We start from the raw sequence: 25272 nt of genomic DNA on the forward strand, positions 1-25272 counted from the left end.
GAGTTTCTGTATGACTCTAGTCCTGGGAATAATTAAACCTGTCTTGGTGTCGTCAGGTATTACTATCTCTGAGGAGTCTGAATTCGACAAACTTATGGATGGTATCAATGCTATTATTTTCTGTGTGTGCGTACATGCACATACACCAAGCAATTGGCATAAACTCAAGACAATCTGACCAAAAAAAAAAGAAAACCCCACCAAATCTTTAGTCAGAAATATTGCTTTTTTTCTAGCTACTATTTGGTCACTTCACAAATAAAATGAAGGGGGCAAGCCTCAGTATTACTATAAATGTTTGCAATTACCCTCTCTGATTCTACAGAATTCTCAAACTATCATCCTGGTGCCTTTCCTTAATAGAGTAATTGCTTTGAGACCAGAAACTACTTCTCCACTAGCTGATATTGGCCTTCTATGTTTCTAGAAAGCAAAATAAAATTTTGTATTTTACTGTTTTCATGTGGTTGATAACATGAATGTAAAAAATACTTTTTTGCATAAAGTATTGTTAAGCTGGATATGAAACTATTTATGGACCAGACTAAGGAAAGAACAAAGGATCAAAACAAATATTCTTAAAGAAAAGGAGAAATAAACGCTGGACCCTTCTGTTATGAGCCAGCGCAGAGTATGAACGATGTCTGACATTGACAGCTTGCTAGAAAACTGCTAGCAAAGCAATTGCTTGGAAGTAGTGAGTCCTAGTAGGAAACTCCTGGTCACCAGTTGTGGCTTCTCCCTGGTGGTGATTTTTAGTGTTAAAGGGACACACTTTTAAAAGTGTTTTTATTTCATACTACCTTGATGTTTGGACTTTTCTACAGTAAACTTTCAATGATTTGAAACAATGAAATGTGCATACTGTGAGTTGTTTAAATGTGGTGGGGGTGGGGGGTCTCGATTAACCTTGTGTTGCTTTCTGAGGGGAATAGGGAGACGGACCTGTTGTGAAGAGGGGTTGTTTCTAAGTGGAGGGATACTTAATATTCTGACACAGTGCTTCTAAAGCTGTTCCTTATGTGCTGGATTTCTAATCTAACATTCCAGATGCTTCTTTTAATATTGCTTTTTCATACACTTGTTATGCCTGGTATTCTGCCTCCAAAGGCTAAAATCTTTCTATGGATCAGGTTTTCTCCTACTGCTTATAGCTGAGCAATTTTTTTTCATATCTTTGGTCTGTGAATCCTTCGCTCTATCTGCCGGAAAGCAAACTTACCTCTGCACCTAGCTGTTAGCAGATATCGGTCTGTATTGCACAAGGTTAAGACAAAGGAGGAACCATGCAGCAAGTGACACATTCCTAAACTGTCCCCGTAAAGGAGTGAGTGCATGAGCGTGTGTGTGTGTGCGTGCACATATGCAGGACTAGGAAACCACTTCCCTGCGTGTATATAGAAATTTTCCACGTAGTTTCTTATTTCATGTTACTCCTAAATAGTAGCCAAGTATTAAGAGTCAATTCCAGTTTGCTTAAAGTAATAGCTGGGTTTCAGTCTGAACTGACTTGGACAAGTTCTTCAAAGAAATACGTGCAGAAACACTTTTGCTATCATAGAGTGTGCTCATGAGGTCAAAGGTCAGCTAAGGTTCAGTGGTTTTCAAGACTGCTACTGTGATCAGTAACACCTGAGTTCACTACTTAAACTATAAAAATCTCCCTTTTGGCAAGATTTTAAATTAATCTAGGGAGAGGCATGTGAGTTGATGGTCAAAAGCACTTGGATTTTCTTCAGCCCAGGCTAAAACTTTATAGTTCTTGCTGCTTTCTGTAATGTTTTGCTGCTCTTCAGAAATTACATGATGATCTGCTTGCAGTTTTAGTTTTGGGGGGTGGGGGGGATTCAGAATTAAAGTTGATTACTTTTAAAAGGCTTTAGCCTAAGGAAGCTTAAGTAAATATTTTCCCCTCCACTAAATATACTACCTCAGTTGACAGGATACCACCTTCCAGGGCTTTTTTGACTCTAAGTCTTTAACTTGTTTTTGGTAGCATCTTGCTGTTTATGTAAATTACTGTAGCATGACAGAGCAGTAAGTATTTACAAATGTTGTGTTAGTCATCTTTAAGGCATGTTTCTGTTTTTATTTTAATAGAATGAAAAGTGATATGAATGTACCAAGCTGTTTAAAATTGATAATGTAGCTTAATTTTCAAATATTCCAAAGTTGGGTTTTTATCAGTATTATGTAGGTTTTTTCTAAACTTAAATACCTACTTGCTTGTTTAAGTGGGAGTGAACAGTCTTTCTAAAATCCCACATAAATGCAGTTTACACAGTGCAATTTAAAGGATGTATTCTTTTTTTGAGGCAAAAGTAAACATTCATGGATGGGGGGTATAAATGGAAACCGCTACATTGTAATATTTAAATGAACTGTCTTTAACCTAAAACAATATTAAGATCTAAACTTTTTAATTTAATTAGGGCACTTTCCAGACAAATGAATAGAACTTTCTTCTACCAAAAAAAAAATATATATATATTCATTAATTCTATAATTCATACTACAGATCAGTCTTCCCCACTGCCTGCTCTACTCTGAAACTCAAAATCTCTTCTCAGGCACACCAAACTCTTATGCAACTTTTATGCAAAATGGTCACTTGTCCCTGAAGATAATTTCAAATTCATTTGAAAGAACCCAGATCAAAATAGAGTTTAAACTGCTGAATAAACTCTAGATGCTTTTCTGAAATTAAGTGGGCTAAATTGACATACTTAACAGGTTATCCATAGTAGAAAATGTGTGTTGCTATTGCATGTTTGGAGAGCATAGACTTTTTTTAGGACTGATTGAATACCAATGTCAAACTACATGTGTTTTTTTCTTTTCTTATAGTTGTTTCTGTACATTATCATTTTGGTCTATTTCTTTGCGGCATTTGGTGCAATAAACTTTCTGAAATGAATATAAATGGTATTTGGTATCTTTTTTAAAATTTCCATCCAAAAAAGCTGTTCTTGTTGATGTAGATGCGATCTAACACTTAATGCACAGACATCCGGCTAACCTGTTACTGGAGTAAGTGACAGTTGCAAGAAATGTGTAACGGGAAGGCTTCACAAGATTTTGGAGCTTAATTGAACACTATTCAAATCTTCGGGAGCCTTACCCACTTACACGTATAAACAAAACTCCTAGATGAAAACTAAGCTGCAGAGAGTAGTGAAAAGGGGAAGATGCTGACTGTTGGATTAGGTCCTGCGGAGGTTCCACACACCTGTGTGGCTGGTGCTTAGCTCAAATGCAAATGAAAACAGCTATCAGAAAAATGTGTCGCTATGGCATGCAACTAGTTGCTGTGCAACTCTCCATGACCTGAATTTCAGTTTAGTATTCTAGATCAGAAAAGCTGAGTTCATATTGTGAATACGTACAATGCCCATCTGACTTCCCATTTCTGAAATCTGCTCTGTTTAAAACTGTCAGTCCGAGTATTACCCAGAAGGCAATGAGCAGCTCAAAACAATGGAAGCTTAGGATCTGCATAGCACTTTAAAACTGTTATTGGGTTAGGCTCTGAAGCTTAGTGGAAAGTCCTTATTTACAAAATAAAAGGAGAGGATTAGCTGTAATTATCCTGAACATCTGTGAACAGGTCTTGAGGTATGGTCTGATTTGTTGTGTGTAAGCACTTGTTACCTGTAGACTGAACTTTCTAAGGTTTGCTTGTTGGTCAGGCTAACAAGGACCACAAATGAAACAAAGGCCCAGGAGCTTTGGCATCAAGGACTTTTCACAGCTCTCTGAATGCAGCTTTTGGCTTTCTGGTCTGGCTGCAGTAACTATCTACTTGGAGCATTTGAAAATTTCTCATGCTCAAGGATACTGAATTCTTGCATGCACACACTTGAGATAAGGAGAAACTTGTCTGCTGTGCTATCTACTGTGATGCCTGTGTAGTTTGTTCTCCAGTTAATACCTTTGCATAAATGATGACCTGTCTTAGAGAGTACCTAAATTTGGTGTTCATGACAATGAAGGTTTTCTAGTGTGAAAGTTATGTTGAAATGGTGGTGCTGTAACCTCAGTCCAGCTCTCTTGTTCTTGTCAAATGGTGCGACTGCCTCTCGCTAAGTCTGTATTTTCACGAGATGGCTTGAAACAATTCAGCAGCTCTCCCCTGATGAAAGAGGAAGACTCCATTTCCCCTGTTCCAGCTTTCTTCTTGTCAGAATAGCTGTACCTCCCAGTTGCTTATGCTGCAGCTTGCTCTGGACCCCTCATAAGCAGGTGCAGCTTGTTTGCAGAAAAAAAAAGGATGTTGATGACAGTGCTGGGTTAAGAAGGTGAATTTCGCTCTAGTAAGTGCTGCTGTAGCACAAGGGAAGAGATAGGGCTCCATAGCTAGAAACAGGAGAGAAAGTGAGATTACTCCAACCCCCCTATGTCTTTGATACCTGTGGGCTGTTGGATTAGCTCAACTGTTAGTTCCATGCAGCAACCAGTGCTTCCACTAGAGGTTTGAAAGATTACACGCAGTTCCTCTGCTGTGATGCTACTTCAAAAAATATATATATATATTGCAGTTAAGCTATTGATCATATCCACTGCTTTTGTTTTTTTCTAAAGGATACTTATTAGTATAAATTCTGTAAGATTACTATGTGCACTGTCTGGCAGGTTAGCAAGAGGCAGATGCACAGACTGGCTGGTGTAAAATGGCCAGACATTGGGAGAGGGTGGAGATTTCTATTAATAAATATTTATGTGGTATGTGTGAGACTGCCAAGAAGCTTTAAAACTGACAACTGCAAAACAGCAAATATTATCTATGTTTGAAAAACTCTGGAACTCGGATGGTGAATAACTGATTTAGCCCCCTTTTCCTCTTTAAATAAATGACAATTAGAATCACAGAACTGGGGGAGATTCTCCTTATATATAACAAGGAGCTCAAGGCTACAACAGACATAAGTGAACATGAACACAATTACAGAGTAACCAAGTCTTGTGCCAACATTCTGCCACAGTCTTCCCTCTCCTCTTCTTACTGAATGGAAAAAGAGACCTATAATACAGTGAAGTCAGTCTAATAATCATCTATGCATTATATTCATTTTCTGGGTGTATATATACAACTGAAGAAAGTGCAACCAAAAATATGAAACAGGACTTTAGACCTAAAGGATATGCAGCTGAGTGATAAACCATGAGACTTTGACCTATAAGGCCTCTGGTCCCATATAAAATTAGCTTAAGTGGCCACATGCTAGTGATCCACATGCTGGAAAACTACCCCTATAATAGTTGCAGTCAGTTGTCTGTTTGGCACAATCCCAAAGCTCAAACAGTCTAAGAAGTACAAATAGAGTTGCATCTTGTCCAGAAATCCTAAAGGTCAATACAAGGCCAAAGGGCTTAGGAGTGACAGTGAAGCATTTAAAAATAAATATAATCTCATAAACTGGATTTCTTCTGTTTAGAGTTGTAGAGATCCCATAGTGATCTGGCAAAATGGTATTTGATGGAGAACAAACCCTTGTGAGGAGGGAGTTTCCCACTAAGAAAGCAAGCTCCTGCTCTTACAGAAGAACTGTTTGCAGATGCAGAAATATGAATTGATAACTATTGTCTGTTTGAGGTCTTCCCACAGAGTGGTGGTTCTGTCTGATAAGAGTGCTATGGAGTCAAGTACTGGGATGTCTAGCTCACAAAAATGGTTTCCCTTCTTGTGGAGTGAATTCCAATTCTGTCTATAACCATTTCATTCCAAATATGCTTTTTTCCAGTTAACAGTACTTTACTGCCTCATCTCTTGTTCTCTAGGAAAAACAAACCTGAAGGGTTTCCCCGCTCTTTTCTTCTGTTCATCACTGGCACACAAGTAATGTTTTCATGTTTCTTTTTCTACAGTATCATTCCACTTTAAGTTCTGAACAGACCCTAATAGTCTTTAGATGGAACAGTCTCCTGAAATTGTTCACCTCAGCTTTGAAAAATATAGTAGTTTTGAATTAAGCATTTTTTGTTGAACTGTTTGTGATTCCCTAGAATGTGCAACTTTTTCCATGTTAAAACATGGCCCCACCATAAGTAATGTGAAATTAAGAAACATGCACCGTGTTTTTGATCAGATAAATGGTTCTTCCCTTTTGCAAGTGATTGGCTAACATAAGGTACTACAGCCTTGGTGCGAACTTTTTAATTCTTCAGGTTTGCTTCTGATAGAGAAAATATCTTAACTTTTAATTTGGGAAGCACAGGTGTCTGTGACAAGTGACTATCCTGAATCATTGCAGCCCTTGTGCTCGGTGGGTGTTCATAGCTGGTCAAATTCCAGGCAAGCCTAGCCCTTGCGTTGTGGCCTTGTTGTTCAAGAACGGAGGGAGCAGGCTGCCTACCATGAAAATAAAACAAAAGTGGAATTAGCTCCAACAAAAAGCCAACTTTTTCCTTTGGCCCACTGTTTACAGTAATGACATTGCAATATCCTACAGGATTTTCATGTCTAGCGTGAAATGGTGACTAAATCTGAAGACTTGTTGAGCAGGGTCTTCTGCATGCTTACCTGATGCCTTCTGTCATTCCCAAAGTGAATGAGGAATTGACCTAACTATGTCAGCTTGGTACAATAAGGGATGTAACTTAGACACTAAAGCTTCAAGTGAATTTGTCAAGCCTCTGGTATTTAAACCATATGTATTAGGCCTAACTATGGTTACACCTCTTAAGGTACATAGCCTTCTCTGGTTTTCCACATCCCATTTCCTTCCCACAGGAATGCTGTAGTCTCTCCTGTTGCTTAGTAAACTCTAAAAGCAGAAGATGCAAAGCCAATTTGCAATGTTGCTACATAAATTATGAACATTGTAGGTAATTCATTAGGTAGTGGGAGTGGCTGGAGGAATAATTGTGCATTATCATATGCTTGATTTAAATTAGCTCTGAAGAAGACCTGGTGGCTTCTCAGACAAATGTGCTTAAGCACACTCTTGATAGATAAGGAAGCTGGCAATTCAAGAATGCTATTGTCATCTTCAAAAGGCTTCCTGTCCTGAGCCTCATGATGTTTAAACTACACTGCTGCTACATAGCTAATCTAACTAGTTAATCTGTGGTATCCTACTAAACTTTAGAGGAAAAACTGGCTTACGCATACTTTGCTTTTTAAAAAGATCTATTTTCTCTGACTTTTGTTCTAAACATATGAAGTTTTTTCCGTATATCTATTTTGTCACTGGTAACCGCTCTGCCAGCCCCAGAGAAAGCTGATCTGGACTTTGCAATTGTTGCTGAGGAGACTTCAAATCTTGGTCTGGTCTGAGAGTAAGAACTGTGATACCAGCCCAGGAGACAAACTGCTTGAAACAGGAGTCCCTAGAAGTAGCTGCCTTGAAGAACCCAAGTGACAAACTACACGAAGCCTAGTTGCTTAGCATCGCTAAGTGTCACTGTTTCCCTAACAAAATGGGACTGTGCTAAAATACATGAAACTTCAGTTTTGCACACAGATGAGCTTGTTAGCTGTCTGGGGTGAAAACTCTGGCAGCATCAGACTACATTTTGCTTTGTATCACTTCAGAGAGCTTGATGATGGTTAACTGCCGTGATGTAAGCCATTGCTCTTTTTTTGTAAGCTGGGTTACATGTAGTTCAGGTTGAAACATGGCTGAACTTTATAGGGAGGACTCACCTCAGTCAGAGGCAGCTTTACATGCTCTGCAGGGAAGTAGAGCAGAGAGCACAGCCTGTACACTGCTTATCAGCGTAGTATGGCACCATGTGGCAATACTAAAATCACCTCTGGAATCACTATACCTGCCTCTAGTTGCTCTGTAATGTATTATCCTAATCTCAATACCATTCTGAGTTAACCACACTGATTAAACCATTCCTAATTCTGGATTAAGTTTGACTGGTGGCAGGTCAGGAATTTCAGCCCTGTGTCTGTGGCTCAACATAAAAGAATCTTCTGTTTTCCTCAACCTTGTGGTAATTAATACAGTTGGTTACAGAAAGATGAACTGATTGTCCAAAGGTATGTGGGAAGGCTGTGGCAAAGATTAGTAGCTGATCTCCTGAGTCCTAAGGTATAAATGCATTCATGACTGGACTACTGGACAAGCTGTGCTGATTTAAAAAAACAACAACAAAACCCCCACAACAAAAAAACAACAACAAAACCCCTTTTCCCTTCCCCATAATTCCTTTAAGAGTCAGAGAAATTGTATCTGGCATCCAGGCATCTGCCTCCCTTTTGGGAAAGGGAAAAAGAAAAAGAATACTCCTTCATTCTTATATACTGCCTCTATTGCTTATTATAGGCACAACTGTAATTGTACACAAGGGTAGAGATTTAGCTAAAAGCATTTACCAGATGGATGGTGCCAAGGAAATGTATCTTGGTTTCCAAACACCTGCTTCTTTATTTTTTGCTGGGGATTCATTGATGATGTGGAAAATAACTCAGGACAAGCTGCTGTACAACACCGAGTGAGAAATAGCAAGAGTAGGCAAACACTCAAGGAAGAGAAGCGCTAATTTTCAGGAAAATAAAAGCAGAAGTGAAAGAGGTCTGAATGGGTTTCTTGTTTAAGGCGGTGGGAAGGTGTTACAGGCAAGCATGTGGGGCATACAAGGTGTTAATTTAGTGCTCCCCAGAAACAGCTTTTATACCTGCATGTCAATGTGTGAAAGCTAGTACATTTGTAATAAACGTTCTGCTGTGGCAATGCAGACCAATTCCTCTTAGTACAGAAAATGATATAACATTGTTTTGCACTGAACCATGTGTGTGATCTGAAATAGTGTGACTGGTGTAATGGCTTTAAACCATGTGAAAGGGTAGGAAGTTTAAGAATGAGCAAAAAAAAAGTAAAATTATGGGTTGTAAATCCCACTGCTCTGTTGCAATGTCTGTTATGAGTTCCTGATTCAATCTTGGTGCTATTTATTTTAATCCATAAGGTAGGAATTGGAAGATCAAAAGCATCCATGACTAGACAAAACATGACTGTCATTCTCTAAGGGGATAAGTTGCCATGGCAATCCTGGCAGTTGTTCTTAGAGTTGGTTGATTTTTGGCCAGCTGCTGGGTATCTGAAGATGATGGGTCTCCTTGGGAATAAGGTGCCTTTTGGATAATTAGACAAACATATAGGCTGTGTATTAGAACAAAGGATTTAAATGATTTCTTTATGCTGCTTGAGATTAAATAGTGCTTTTGTTGCAAGATAACTGGTTGAGATGCACCACAGGTTTCTGAAGAGAAGAACTGTAGGTGCCAAACCCAGCTGGAGTCTGGGGTTTTCCCACATGCCTTTTAACTAGGGCTGTTCCCAGAGGGGAAGAAATGCAAGGTTCAACAACAAAAGAAAGAAAAGGGCAGGTCCTTGCTATGGGAAGGGACACTGGGTGAAAAGACTTTTTTTTTTTTTTTTTTTTTTGATCTTTGTGTTCATTGAATTAGATTTCAGTGAGCTTAGGTCTCTGAACTCATCCTCTAGGTGCGTGAATGCTACTGCCAGTGCGAGGGAAGCAGCTGCACCAAGTGAAGAGAACAGCAGGTCTGCCCCTTTTTAGCATAGCCCCCTTAAAGCAGCCATGAAACTATAGTCCTGGGCAGTGGTTTCACAACAGCTAGGCCAATTGACAGCTGCTCACTCTTGTTTGCTGGTGGAAATCTACCCTTATGTGCCTTCTTGAAGTGGGGTCAGGTGAGAGCTACTACTGATGCCTTGGAAAATCCTCACCCAGGTGTTGAGGATGAGAGGGAGAAGCACAGCTCCCCTTTCCAGCATCACCTCCCCATTATCTCAGCTCAGCTGTAACATGAAAGCCACATGCTCAAGGACTAGCAGTAACTGAGCTACAGCTGGCTATAACACAGAAAAGCATGTTTTGTGTGGGACTGATGCCAATTTAATTCTCCTTTTTCCCCAGCCACAGTTACTGTAAAACAGTGGGTTTCAGATTGCTTTCCTAGCTCTAGATTGGCATCAAATCGCTCAGCTTTGCAGACCCTATACACCTCGGGGTATGCCGTATCGGACCTGGTTGTTATTCCACAGGAGACTGAGGTAACCTATTAAAATGTGTCTTAATTGTTTCCTTCCTAGGCTGTTATCACCGCTGAATCCCCTGTGAGGGTAGCTGTCATTATTTCTAACCTTAATGACATTCTAATAATATGAGTAACTTTTGGGAAAGCGATGTAAAGTTGTACGTGTTCATTCTGTTTCCAATTTGTGGTTCTACTCCCTCATCGTTACAGAAGTTACACAGAGATGTGGGGTTTCAGGTGGAGGTGAATAAGTGGGAGCCAGCAATCCAGCTGAGTATCTTCCACAGCTGTAAAAACTGTAGAAGAGCATCCTATAGCTCTGTTTTCTTCAGGAGTGGAGTGAGTGAGTTATGACTATGTTTGTTAGTGCTCTGAGCACAGGCAAAGGAAGCTGCTAATAAATTAGGTGCGGTAGCAGCAGCTGCAAAATTGCTGTCCTCCTGGCTGGCTGGGGAAAGGCAAACTCATCAGAGAATTAAGAAGAGGTACTAATCATACTTCACACTCAGAAAGCAGCTTCATAGGAATGAGAAGGGAGAGAGAGCCATATAAAAGGCTTTCTGACTTCTTTTGGAGCTACAGCTGTTGTTCTTCAGGCTGAATATTCTTCCATGAGATGAAATGCCCCCACTCAGCTCCTTCAAATAGGATCAAAGGGGTCAGCTGGAAAAATCCATCAAGAGATGGAGCAATTGTGAGGAGAAGGCACAGGCTTTGAGCAGTGACTGCTGGGAAGCCAAGGTCAAATAATGCCTGAATAACTGAGAGTTCGCCCAGAAGTTCAAAACTCTTAAATAGGACCCTAACAATCATGACTGCGTAAAAGACAGAGTCCACTTCTTTAATTAAACTCCTGTCCAGAAAGGTGACTGTATGCTGCCAGCCGGCAGAGCACGAGAAAATGTTGGCTTCCTCTTTCAAAGCTTTTTGCTCATGTGGGGTCAAAACTCCACACCAGGCATCGTATAAACACTCAGTAAGAGAATTGATACCCCAAAGCACTAATAATCCTAAAAATATATATATTTGGACTGTGCTGTGTTCGACATACGGGTGTCCCACTGGAACTGGGGCTCAGTCATTTCATTAATCTAGCCAAAATTTTATTAAAATTATGATCTTTTAATTTTTTTTTCAAACTTGTACTTCCGTGTAATCTGACTGAACTTCAGTTATTTTGGTCACGTGTCCCTCCAGTTAAGGGGTTGTGACCGCTAGCACTATTTGTACTTCTTGCAATGTATTATTTTAGCTATACATGAAGTGCAACGGATCTTAAGTTTCTGTAGTATGTTTTATCTAGCTTCCATTGCCCAAGTTAACTGAAAGCTATTAAAAACTATAGTTTTAGGACCAGCTATTACAGAAATAAAACTACTTTCTGTCCTTCACTCTTGCGAGCACCTATGCTTGCTAATGCAGGGTAAAATTCCATTTAAAATCATCTGTAAATGTGGAAATATGACTAACTGAAGATTTGAAAACTGAAACTTTTAAATGGAAAGCTCTTACCAGTACTTCAAACTGCATGCAACTAAACAAGACTTGCTTCTAGAAGGACAGGTTTATAAAACCATTTCTTTGGAACTGATGCAGGAGGCTAAGTATATTAATATTGTTCTGCACAAGCAGGAATTAGATACTTTATTTTCCTCTTAAAGGTGCAGTAGCCAAATGCAAACAGCTGAAAGACCTGGAGAATTAAAACAAGTATTTTCGCTCTATTTTTAGAGTCCTTGAATTTAACCTTAAGATTAGTTTTCTATGTATTTTTTCACTCCAGAAGTCATGAGCAAAACTTGACCCCACGATCTCCAAAATCAAGGATGGACTACTTCTAAATCATCATTATTAGGAACTGATGCACAGTCACAGCCTCTACGTCCCTTAACATATCATTTCCTACTGCGTGCTATGCAGATATCTGTGGGACTGCAGCAGGATTCTGGGCTTTGGGGTCTTTCCCTTGAAGATCTAAAAGCAGACCATGGTCTCCAGGCTACAGGCACTATGACCTGTCATAATGGTACCCATGTTTGTTTTCTCTGTCTAAGCCCCCAGATGAACCCCTGTCTCTTGAATTAGCAGCATTGCTCTCTCAGCACAAAAAAGGCAATCCAGCTGCAGACCGAGGTGGTGGTGGCTTCCCCAGGCATACAAGCAAAGCAGGGGCTTAGTCCTTTAACTTTGCAGATCTAGGCTTTCTCCCATCTCTCTCTGTTCTGGGATTATGAAACTTCTTAGCACGCTGCAAAATTCCTCAGCAATAGGAATTCCTCTTTCCCAAAGGTATATTAAAGTAAAAAGTTGGCCTCCGAGTCTGCAGTTTCATATACCTTCCATGAGGCTACAGGGCAAAGCACGTGACTGATTCATTTCTCTTTCACAAGGCTGCCTGTGACAAGGTACAAAACTCTATTATTCCCTGGGGCTAGCCCTGCTGAAATTATATGTGTGTGTTCCTTTATCAAACTGTGATTTCTGCACGTTTCACAAAATGCTTGGCATTGCTCTTGAGCAAAATTTACAGCCAGAAGCTACAGCACCTTTAGAGAACCAAAGAAGAATCGTAATGCATTGTATATGTTTCAAAAATTAGTTATTAGGTGTTCTGTCACTCAGGTTTAACTGATGGTGATATTAATGACTTTTTTAATAAACTCTGTGCAGTTGAAAAATATGATCGCCCTGCCTGACAAAATAAAAAGCTTAACCTGAAAAAAAGGAAGGGCCTGCAGCCAGAAACTTGACTATGTAATAAACTCCCTGAGCTGACGGACTGTATCCATGCTGTCTCAGTATGTGAAAAATGCGCTCTGTGCCACAGCGATGTCATGCGTGTGATGCTGATAGCTGCTTATGGCTTCCAGCTGGGCTGCTGATTACCCAGAGGCACTGCAAGCTAAGCAAATCCTGCTCTCAGTGGATGAAGCATCCAAAATCTACCTCATTTCCAATGTCTCCTGGCCAAAATTCTTTCATTAGTCAGGAAAACGTTGACCTTCTCTGTTATATCTCAAATGCAGCAGCTTTCTGCTCATTTTTTTGAGCACCGTCTTGCTCTTTGCTGCATTTGGCTCAATGCAGATAATCTTTCTGCAATGATTCAGGCGATTGGTGACCACTAGTGTGATTCAAGTCTAAGGGAGAAGTCTGTTATGAAGGTGGCTAAGAGCTAAGGGCCAATTTAGAAAGAATTCCTATTTTAATGGAGAGGAGAAACTCCATGGAGATGTTTAATCACTGCAGATCAAGCGCTGTTAATAGCAAAGTTTTATATTGTTCAGGTGAGAGCAGTTGATAATGAAATGTCACGCTGTGTGGACATGCGCTGATCAGGTTACTCTGTGCTCCTACTGGCCAGAATCCGTTCCTTGCTAGCCCTGCTCTCTCTCTCTCTCTCTCTCTTTTCTTTCTCTTGTTTGTCTTGACATATCTAAAATTAGATGACCAGCTCTCCCAGGGAGGCACCTGTCCGTGCCTATAAAGTTGCTAGCGTACTGTTTGAAGGCCGCAAATAGATTAGTTAGCTCTTTCCCTTACTGTACAGTCTCAAAAGGGAAACTGCTGAGAGAAGACCTTTCGGGAGCGCAGATGGCTCCCTTTGTCCGTGTTACATTCGGAGAAACAAAGCTAAAAGCCACCACTGTGCAACTCCATTGGTGCCTGCTCAGTGCCAGCTGGATTACTTTGCTTCAGGTGTTCTGAGTCCACAGTAATACTGTTTTGATACCTAAGTTAGAAAATCGGGAATTTAACTGATGAATCTGGCTACGTGTATTTTCAAAAAATTGCACGCGTGTTAGAAGTTCACCCACAGCACAGGGTAGGGGGATTAGGGAGTGCTCTTCCCCAGTCTGGAGGCAGGGTTGTAATGCAGAAGCAGACCACAGGTGAAATCCAGGTTTTCCAGGCTGGGCGATATAAAGAGGGCAGTATGCTTTTTGACATATTTGCAAGCTAGGTATATGAATGAGCAGAAGTTTGTATGCATGTTTGCATGCACACTTTTCAAGAATTGTGGCTCTCCTTTTGCGGTGCATGCTCTTCACTCATTTTTTTTCACATAAGACAGAATAATTCCTAATGTTTGTGGGTTTTCTTCTTTTGAGGTAGGTAATACAGCAACTGTGGTGGCATGTCCAGACTACAGTTTTAGAAACACTGCTTGAATTTAATGTTGAGGAATCTCATGTTCCCGCTCTGAGTCAACATGTCATGTGTCAGGCTTTCAGCAGCATTAATGTGCCAATACCTATAATAAAATCCTTATTCATCTGGCCATCCTTAGCCACAAAAAACAAACAAAAAAGTCACCCAGTCACTATCCAACCCCAAACCTGTTTTCTTCCTGAACCAATTTGGATGTGTTATGTGCCATTTAAAAGCTCATATCAATAATAGAGTTATAATTAGTTCTTTTGTTTGAATATTTTGCCATTATCAGCCCTAATTTTCTCTCAAGCCTTGCCTTGAGTAAGACAGTACCAATTAGGATTTTTTTCTAAGTCACATAGACAGTCAGTGCTTAAAATATATGCAAGCACACAAAAATGCCCACGTAACACTTATTCTGTAACAGAACCAGAATTTCTAGATTGTCACCTCTTGGTTAATTATTTACATTCATACTGTGCTTCAGCCAACAGTCAAATCTGATTGTCTTTTAATGCTGCTACAGTAGGGATTCTTTATTACATAAAAAAGAAATTAGATTAACATTAAGGTGCAGAAGGAAACATTTAAAGGTAGGAAATGAGGGGAATGAGAAAGCATGTCTTTTTTCCCCATTGGATTTTATAGCTGTTTGCTAGACAGCAAAGGAATGTTGAGGCTCAAAAACTGTGCGTTCATTGCCAAATTCTGCAACAAAGTGTATGTGAGAGAGGACTGATTAAAGACCCCTTCGGCTCCCGTCTCTACCTCTCCAGCCCCTGCCTTTGCCTGCTCCTTGCTGGCAGCCTTTCCCCCTGTTCTCTGCTCCCGCTATTGTTTTGGGGCGCTTCTGCTCTCATCTCTTTCCATCCTCTTTGCCACCCTCTCTCACGTCACGTTATTTTCATTCCTTCTCATCATTATACCTGTTCTGTCCTTTCCCTGTTCAAAGGACGTGGAGCACATGCAACACTGGAGATGTTCACTTAATTTATGTGACTAATTCTTATAGATTTCTTCTGAGATGATAAACTGCTTGCCCCGAGCCACAGACTTGGTCGCATGGAAACTGCGAAAGCACATCCGCATCTTGACAGCAAACTTGAGAAATTTCAAGTCTTCTCTCTGGAGTTACTTGGTGCTAGAACTAATGAAAACTGTTCCTTTTATTAATTCTTTTAATTAGGAGGAAGAAATATGTTTCTCCATTCCCTTATTCTGAGAAATAGATGATCCATTATAGCTGAATCTCATAAAAATTAGACTGCCCACCCAGCAGCAGCTATTTTAGTTGAATGGTTTCTTTGGAAAAGATATAAATCACCAAAAAGTGGTTCCTTAAAAAGGAAAGTATTGGGTGATCATAATTACAATTGCTGCTGCCTCTACTGCTTGACATACAGAAACCTGAATTACTCTCAACTATCACTTAGGACAAAAAAGAAAGAATGAATATTGGCAGTACTGTGCTCCTCCCCATCCATCTGGACTGATGAGAATTCATCTTTTTGCTTGGAGAACATCTTGAAAAGACAAAAATTTTAGCCAATACAATCAGCAAAATTCTCTTTCTTCATTAACTAAGTGCCCCAGAGATAAATGGACGAAGAGCTAGACTGCTCTATTCAATAGCAGGCTGTGGATTAAACGATGCAATAAATTTACCGCTGGGTTAAAAGTGAAGTTTCTTCTAGCAGAAAGTCATCTTTCAAAGCTGTTGGAAACTTTGCAGAATGCAGGCCAAAAAGATAGGAAATAACACTGTGAAGCTATGCATGAGATGATGCAAAATTAGTGTGTCTGTAAAAGTGTCCTTTAAACTGTCTCTGGGAACAGAGCACTAGGGCTGCAGACACTTCAGTGGAGAGGAGAGACTCCCTGAAATTACAGAAATGGCAGTTTGTGTAAAAAAAATTAAAGCTTAGTATCAAGTAACTGTCTTCTAAATAAATGCTATGGAATGTTGTGTACAATTAGGTAAACGACTAAAATCAGTGAAATATTTCGAGGATAACTATTGTTTTTTCCCTGGTTATTGTTTTTCCCATATATTATCCTCTTCATGGGACTATATGTCTTATTTTACATGTGCTTCTTTTAAAATATTCAGTAGAAAGTATCCTTACTTTATGACTGAAAATTGCAGCATTAGAGAAGGTAGGTAAGTGCTATTATTTGTCTCATTTTTGTAGCTAAGGCAACTAGGGAATAGACTAGTCAATGCTTTGTCGTATGATATATTGGCATTTTGCTTGTGACTAGCAGTTTCCTCAAAACTGAAAGCATGACCTTTTGTAAAATGGCATTCTTTTATTGAACAGATGTGTTTTAATGTATTCTGTTATAGCTGCTTGCTGTTGTGATTACATGAAATTGAGCTGCCTTTTACAACAGTGAACGCTGCAACGGAAACAAAGGGACTGAGCTGGTTTCGACTCCATTCTCTTCTTTCATGCGAACTGAGTTGTTCTAGTACCTGTGCTTGCGTAACTGCTCTGTTCAGGAATTCGGCAATTGTTCTGTTCAGTAATTGTTCTGCATCTGTGCAGAAGGAGGACCTGTGCCAAACAATTAGAAATATTAGGTCTTAACTTCCCCGATTTTGCTACGGGATAGCCTGAAATCATGAGTTAGTGCCATAAGAAAAGAGGGAAACTTGAGCTGCAGTGTTTTCATCCCATTACTGAAAACAGTAAGAACATGTAGTCAGGCCAACTAAACCTTGACTCATTTGTTTGCAGATCTATTTAACTCAAACTATTAACCAGGAATGGTTGAGAGCAGGTTATGCGAGTTCTTTGTGAAACCCCTTTATGCAAGAGACATCATCTTTCCTTCAGCTGAAGGCTAAGAAAACTGCAGGTCAAATTTCAGCTTATAGCAAAGCCTCACTTCTCTGTAGTCCTGCAGCTAGCACAAGTCAGCAATTATAATTCCTGACATTTCTAAACTGGGGGAGGGGAGCGAGAAGGGCAGAGGAAACCTATTTGTTTTAGGGAAATATGGAAGATATGATTGTTGCTGAGAATGTATCGATAGAAGACAAAGATGAAAAAATAACTTTTATAGTTCGTAGTTTAAAACAAAAATATATTCTGTGTCTTGTAGATAAAGAAAATCTTCAAGATGTGAATCAGTGCACAGCTGACTGTGAAGGTAGGAAAACTTATTTCACCAGTGGGAACCTCACTGTGTGCAGTCAGACGTGAGAGTTACGAGCTGGAACTATCCCCAGTTCATCCTGTGCGGGGGGGCTAACTCTGAATACATCCATATTTCAAACCTTTTTGCTGCTGCTCCCTTCAGTAGCTACATCTAAGCACATAGGCGAAGCTCAGAATAATATCATCATAAGCCTTATCACTAGTCTTTGTTTGCATCCGTGGAGATAGAAGCTGCTGAGAAAGTAAATGACCTCTTCATTGCAAAGCACTGCGAGATATTAATTATTACTTCTTGTCTAAAAGGAAGTTAGCAAGAAAAAATGGATTATCACTGGGAAGAGAAAGACTGTCATTAATAACTGCTGGATTAAACGTTTGCGATAGTGTATTCCATTAACACGCAGGAGGGAAACGACAGGGCCAGGCTGGCTCAGGAAGAGCTCCTCTAGGCACTCGTGACTTGAGATCTATTTAGGATATTGTGTAGGGGTGTCTCCTAGGCCTGTTTATGAGGACGTATTTCTAGAACCAGTCTGGTGTTGTCAAATCCTTTCCCTTCCTCTTCTAGAATGACTTGCACCCCATCCAGGGAGTATCTGCACGACAGGCAGTTGTAGCTGTCCTCTGCATGGGGAGGCAGTTGCCAGCTCTTCCTACAGCAGTAATGCAATGGCTGGATGGGGTTTGGCAGCAATGTATGTCTGACTCACAGTGGATCTGGGCTTGAAGGTTTTTTTCTGTTGCCTTTTTGTGTTTGCATCTAAATGAAACGCTCAGGAATAATGAAGAAAAAGGAATGTCTTGTGGTTAGATGTATTCAAATGGCAATCTGGAACAAGGAAATATTTCTGGCTCTGCCACATCTATGGCCAAGGACAAATAATTTAAAATCTCTGGGTCTCAGGGTTTTTCCATTTATAAGATAAGGATGAATGCCCTCTGTGAGTGACTGAATGCTTAAGTGCTTTGAATCCTGATGGGAAGGGCTAGAGAAAATAAAAATATTGTTTCCAACTTGAGAGTAAGAACAGGTAGTAGATAATTATTCTGTCTCTGCCTCTCTCTGCTCTGTCTGAGCGGTTTTGGTACTCAGTGGGCTCCGGGGCTAGAAAGAGAAGGCCCCGTTCGGCCGGCCACAAAGGCTGCTTGCCACAGCTCATGCACGGCCTGACAAGATGAGCAGACTCTGATTTACATGCTAGTGAGGTCTGAGATCTGAGAGAGGGTTATATATGTAACAGGAGTTTATCTTCTTACCTTGCTCTCTTGGTGTATCTGAATAAAGTAGTTTATCCTGTCATATGCACAGGAGCAGCAGTGAATAAGAATAAAGGATGAGTCAATCTTCCGCTTTCTCCCACTACTCCAGTGGGCTTTACAGCATCGCAGTTAATAACAGAGTAGCGGTGTATTTACTCATTCTGATTTCACTTGCTCTAATGGAAAGTAATTCCCCTGAAGTCAATGGGATTGCAGCAGTGGAAGAGCTGTATCAATTCCTGTGCCTTCACTCCGATGAGAAAAATAATATATGGCCGTATTGTAGCAAAAACATTTTAGACACAGAAAAGGCTTAAGGGCAGGGAAACATTCTGTAAATGATATAAGAGCAACATAGTCAGCACACGGCCGTTTAAAATGTCGGAGTCTGAGGCAGGCTTTCTCTTTGGCCAGTGTACGACTGGCCACAGCCCAGCTAGCTTGTTTCTTCTGGCCTGCTGTCATCACTAACTGGGAATCAGAAAAGGCCAGTAAGTCTTCTTTTAAAGAACTCTCCCCAATATTTGGCCTTGTCTCCTAGCGCAGAGGTTCACCTCTTCTGGAAGCAAGCCTTCTTCATTGGCCATCAGCAATAGGGCAAAAATGTTCACAGTACAGCAAAAAAATTCAATCCTGTTAAAGGTGGAAGCGTAGGAGAGATGGTGGGAAATTTCCAGTAGTAACCTCTAGCTCCAGTCCAGCCTCGCACTTAGTTCAGGCTGACAAACCATAGGAGGGAGAAAAAAGAGGATACAGGCTGAGGACCTGAAGGAAAAAACCTGTTGCTGTAGCAGGAGGTAACCATGTCGTGTGGCAGACTTTGGGCATTGAGCAACTGGGAGGGAACCGAAAAAAGGAGGCAGGTGGAAACTAAGAAACCGAAAAGGAGGTCAATGGCACAGGGTATGCAGTAAAGACGAAGCATGAGACGATAGTTTCACTTTTTTGGCTTTGCAAGCATGACATGGGTGGCTATTCTTTAAAAAAGCAGAAAGGCGTTATATCCCTGCGGTGCGGCGCCCCAGGCTCACGCGGCTGCTGTGAGGCGGGAGGGCTGCGGCACCGGGGCGCAGAAGCTACCGGCCGCTCGGAGGAGCCAGAGCGGCTCTTGTGTCCAATCGGTAACGAAGGACAGAGCCGACGGCTGGGGGAAACAGCAAGGCGATCATGAAGAAATGTTTTCTCTTCTGTGCTGGCCCTGCTTTAAGGCAATAGAGGCTGTTTTCATTCTGAAAGGGGGGGAGGCTCAGGGGAGAGAGAAAGAGACCAAAAAAAAAAGAGAAGAAAGTGCACACCTCCCTTTCTGTGCAGCTGATCAGCCTTTTTTCATCTAGAATAGAGGATCTGGGTACATTTCACATACAACTTACACCTGATTAGTTAAAGGGGATTATATTAATGCAACTTAACTGCATGAGCAGTCCCAAATCAGCTTTAACTTTACAGGAACATATTAACTCTGCAGTGATTTTTTTTTTTTTTAAACCACTAAAAGTGTGTCCACAGAGAAGATTGCAGCAGTTTTACTGTGATAGCTGAAACCTTTGTAAGCTTTCTGAAGAAAAGCCCTGTGTTTGCTGATTCACAACCTGGTCAGAAAAATTCCTTTTCACTTCTTAAGCCAAGCCCAGGGAAGATGTACAGCATAAATGGCAGGAAGAAATAGGTTATCCTGGGCAGCAGCCTCAGGAGGAAGGGACAGCTCGCTCCCGATGTTGATGTTCAACATTGGAGCTTCCTCATTGAAAAGCTGCAGAGGAAAGTACCAGTGTTGAGCTGCCACAGGGCGAATGAGGGACAGGGGATCTTTTTTAATGCATGGAGGGAATAAGAGACACAAGCCCAGGGAAGCAGTTGGCTTGGCAGGTGGGTGATGCTGGTGGATGCTCAAGCAGCTGCATCACCAATCCAAAATACTTCAGTAACTAAAAGCTGCCTGCAACTTACTTATTTGCATTTTCCAACAAGGAAAATATTACGTCTTGTGGGAAGTCATAAGGATGACATACCCAAGAACATTGCATATTTGATCACTAATAATATAAAGTAAACATCTTTTAAATATTTCCAGCAACATCTGTCCTAGTTTAACTACTGGTTCATGTTGCATTCCTTTATGGAATAATACTCATCCCCAAAAGCAGAGCGTATGTCACTGCCATCCATTACAAGAATTAAGCTTGCGGGATTTTCTCTGTCTACTGAATCTGAATTCCCTTCAACCTCTAAAAAATGTTTTCTTCTAATTTTCCACCATTGCATGATCCTGTTTCTCCAAAAGCTTGGATGCCTGCATATGATCTTACACTTCTAATATTTTGCTTATTTGGAAAGGAAGCAGGGTGAGATAGTTATTTCACTCATACTGGGGGAAAATTCCAGAGTAAGGAGTTGAGCTAGTTTAATATGAATATGAGCTTAACTTTCCAAAAAAATTATAATTTTGAGCAGATACAAGAAATTTATCTTGTTCTCCAAAGGGGAAAAATTCTACAAGTTACACAAAACTGCACATAGCAAAGAAGAGTAAAGAATAATGCGGAAAGAACTCCACTTATTGCCATTGATGCTGATGCTACCCAGACTAGGCACATTTGTTCAGTACTAAGATATATAGATTATATGTGCTAAAATAGAAACTAACTTATTAAGTAGAAATATATCCTAGCATTTGGGAGGAAAATATTTCATTTTTACTGAAAAGTATTGCTTTTTGGTAGAAAGAAAAAAAACCCTAGGCATTATATAACTAAAACTTACCAGTTTTGCCAAAAAAGTATTTTTTTTTTTTTTTTTACAGCAGGGTAGATATGTAATATATCCTACTTATGAGCAAAAGGGGCATAGCACAAACTAAATAGTTCAATGAAAATAATCTTTCTATTGGTTAAGAGGTAACTTTTTTAGGAATTAAAAAAAACACTGAAAACCTTTTGCATGGCAGCAGTTGTAAAATTCCAGCACCTTTAAAAAAATTTTGGACATGAACTGTGTGTGATTTTGAATTATGCAGAAAAGCCTTCAGAGACCATGAATTACAGGCATGTATTGACCCTTGAACTACCTCTGAAAAAGTCAATTTTTTCTCTCCCTATATATAAACTGATTGAGAAAAGGCAAAAGAAAAAAAAACCCCAAACTTCTGCACTGACTGTGTTGGTGCTAGAACGAAACCCGTGTGTGTCAAGTGCTAATTCCCTAAAGGGATATTTACCCCTCAGGTATCATCCTGGGAATGTCTCTGGTCTAAGTTTGGATAACAGCAAGATGAAAGTACCTTATGCAGTGCAAAAGGAGAAAGATATTGAACTGCTGATATTAAAAGGATGACAGAGGTGTGCTAGGAGCACCTCTGTTCCCTGCAAAGGGTGTAGGACTCTGCTTCTGGCTGCAGGAGGGAGATGAAGGTGGAGGGGAGCGGGACTGAAACAGCAAATGCAGCCAGGCTTTTTTTTTCCTTTTTTAAGATTAGATGCAGACTCTGCAAATCAGACATAGCATGACTGACCTAAGGATGCAGAGTTAGTTTCCATAGCAATGAGATCTATGAATTCTCAAATTATTCAAGTCTCTATTAGGCTAGAGGCAGATAAAAATAATTTGCTCACATAAGGGCATGCCAGAATTCATCCTGCAAAGCACTCGATTTTAAGCACGAGTCTGAAGCTAAGGGAGCTCCATATGTGCTTGAGCGTTTTGCTTGCCTGGGAAAGCAATGCTCCCCGTGGAAGGGCCTTTCTGTCCCCAGTGAGCTCCTCAACCCTGAACCTCCCAGGACCGCGGGAGTTAGTGCCCTTGCCTGTACTCCTGCTGTCGAGCCATCTTCGATGTTGACTCGGGCATTTCCACGGGTCAGCTCAATTCCTTTCTGTCTATAATAAAAAGGCAGCATTGAGCACCTTGAGCCTCCTGTGTAGCTTGGCCAGAGGGCAAGCTGGACCTGCCAGCTCATGGTTTGGGTGAGCTCAGGCACACTTGCAAAGCAGGAGTGCTGTCCGAAAAAATGTGTGCTGAATAGATACGTAATCATAGGAAATCTCATCTCTTCTCCATCTGCCCCTTCAACAAAGACCTGGCAGCGTTACAAAGACATTACAGATCATGCACTGTATTTCCTATCCAGAGACTCCGCAACGTCCTAACTATGACGGCGTGGAGGGAATGGGAAGACTCTGCTACCCCACCACGCAGACCGCACCACTTACCATAGCGCATGAGAGAGGTATGTCCCCAGTAAACACCACGCTGTTATAATTACCCTAATACAAATTGGATGGAGCCCATCCAGAATAACTTTGTAAAGGCAGTGCTGCAGACAAAAAAATGCAACTACCATCTACCATTTTCAGTAGTTTTGCTGTAAAATGGCATAAGAAGCCACAAGTGAATGTGCTTGAGTCAAGTCTTTTTCTAACAAATGGTACTAAATAATATAATAACTATTGAAACTGATCTCTGAACACCGTGTTCAGGCAGAAATAACCGAAATATGTTCCTTTTACTCAGGAATTTCAGCAACGTTATTTAGCTTAGAAATGCTTTTCACAAATGAACACTGATTATAGGACAGGAAAGAGTCAGGACTGAAAGTTACAGTAGGGAAAAGAAAAAGGCCATGGTGAAATATAAATCCCTTGAATATTTCAGATAGTTTCTAAAAAAAATGGCATAATGATTTAGAGAATCCTAGCTTATCAGAAAAAAACTAACTTAATTATCTAATAGTGCAACCTTTTATGAGACATTCCTTTAGCTAATCAAATGCATTTGATTTATTTGGTTCCAACTCGCGTCACTTTGTTTCCCTATCTACCTTCCTGTGGTGCAAAGCAAATAAAGCATTCTCCAACAGCAAATTGCTTCTTGTTTGCTCAACAGTCATTTTACACAAGGATTACTTTCAAAGCACTTAATAAGATTCATGTTTTATGAATGCTTTACAAAAATGACAAACCTGCAACAAGTCTGCTTAAAAAGCAGTGTTGGCTGTCTTCCAGCGAGGGACTGAAAATATCATCAGATCACAGATTTTGTGGAAGCATCTTTTATTTTGTAGCTTGTCACCAGACTACAAGAGTCTCAATAGCGCACTACTGTAATAACCAAGATAAGCGGTAAAGTTATAATGCCTACCCACTTCTGGCACAGTAGCAAACCTATCTGCGCTTTGGTTTAAAGAACGATTATAGCTTTTGAAGACCAGCTAGTCCATCTGTTCCTGGTGCTCCTACTAGCACCAACAATGCAGAAATCAGCTTGGAAGAGCTGCTTAAGGCATTTACTGGGTGTATATATATTGCACCCAATTGAGTTCCAGGCAGCTGAGGCTGCACGGTTACCACTCAAGGTTGTACAAATAGGAAAGAAAAAAATAAAAATAAAATAATACTATTCCGTGCAAACTCCTTGCAGCTTGGGGCACTGTGCAGGGCAGCCATTTCGGACGGAGCTGCTGCTGTTTCCAGTGGGAACGGGTGAGAGCGAGCGGGGCAGGAAGGAGAAGCTGAGCAGCGGCTGTCGCCCAGGCAGGGCCGCCACGCTGCAGCGTGCTGGTTTGGCTCCTGCGGGGCGGCAGCCAGCGCTTCCTCGGCCCCTGGAGCAGGTGGGCATGCCTGGAGGCTTGCCGCGACTGCGACTGCACTTCAGTCGTAGCCTGCTGCTTCGCAGGCTGCTTCTAGGGGATTCAGGCACTCCCCATTTTCCAGGGGAGACCGTAGGGTCATTGCCTCCTACTCTTTAATCTACTGTATCTCCCAGCGGGTAATTCTCAGGGGAAGGAGGGGAGGGGTACAGCAAAACTCCTCGAGCTGCCCTTCTCCATAAATCCCAGCAGCCCTTTCCTTCCTTACCTAGGTCTCCATTAGGAATGCCTTGGCAGTACATAACACTGGCAAAGCTCCTCGTCCTGATGACCCTTATAAAGTCTTATATATTGCTGGTACAGTATAAAGTTCTTTTCACACATAGGTTTTGCTGGAATAGCGCTATCAGTCTCACAAGGGCTTTTTCTACTGCCAGTCTCCTAACCAAAGTAGTCCTACCAGCCACCTTCTGTAGCACAGTCCTAGCTGGAGATGATTACTGCTAATTAACAATGCTTTATAAACCTGAGATTTCTTTGAAGATGCATTAATCAAAGTAACTGGAAAAAATAATTCTGATTGAAATCTAACTGGGGTTCTGTGAAACGGGGCTCTCTCTTCAAAGGGAATTAAATAGTCCCCAGAGAGCTCTTCTAACTGCTTCAAATGTATTGTAGTTTAGTCCTGGAATACTTCTATTGATTTATTGCAAAATATCAGCTAAATATTCTGTTCTCAATGGTTTTCTGCAGCAGTGGTTACCAGTGGCAAAAAGGTTCATTAGATCTGTTCAGCTTCAAAGTCAAGTATGCCGATAATTGCCTATTCCAGGTATTCTCAGAGAGTATCCTTATAGGGCAGTAGATAGAGCAAATTTTCAAAAATTAGTAAGTGGTTACCATGGATTTTGGTATCGATGTGTTATTTTATCTTCAGCAGCCTGTTGAAACGGTCCGTTCTGTCAAAGAGAAACAGAATCACAATGTGGTACAGTGTTAATCTTAAGGCATATGTGTCCCTCTCCAGCAGTACTGGAGAGGAAGAGCATGTCCATTTACATCTGGAAGACATAAAAGATTTAGGTGGAGATATGAAA

At 40.8% G+C, this 25272-nt stretch overlaps 2 protein-coding genes across 2 annotated transcripts in view; one reads left to right on the forward strand and one right to left on the reverse strand.

Annotated features, from left to right (window-relative positions):
- Positions 1-25272, forward strand: part of RAPGEF2 (Rap guanine nucleotide exchange factor 2) — a 301571-nt gene that overhangs the window by 51542 nt on the left and 224757 nt on the right. The gene's annotated exons all lie outside the window — the stretch shown is intronic.
- Positions 1-25272, reverse strand: part of SPMIP2 (sperm microtubule inner protein 2) — a 44661-nt gene that overhangs the window by 4267 nt on the left and 15122 nt on the right. Inside the window, 2 exon segments of the mRNA XM_067296972.1 lie at positions 6234-6349; positions 25076-25134. Of these exon segments, the coding sequence (XP_067153073.1) occupies positions 6234-6349; positions 25076-25134 (175 nt within the window).

Source organism: Apteryx mantelli, chromosome 5 (genome assembly GCF_036417845.1).
Source record: "Apteryx mantelli isolate bAptMan1 chromosome 5, bAptMan1.hap1, whole genome shotgun sequence".
In the NCBI taxonomy this organism is placed as follows: domain Eukaryota; kingdom Metazoa; phylum Chordata; class Aves; order Apterygiformes; family Apterygidae; genus Apteryx; species Apteryx mantelli.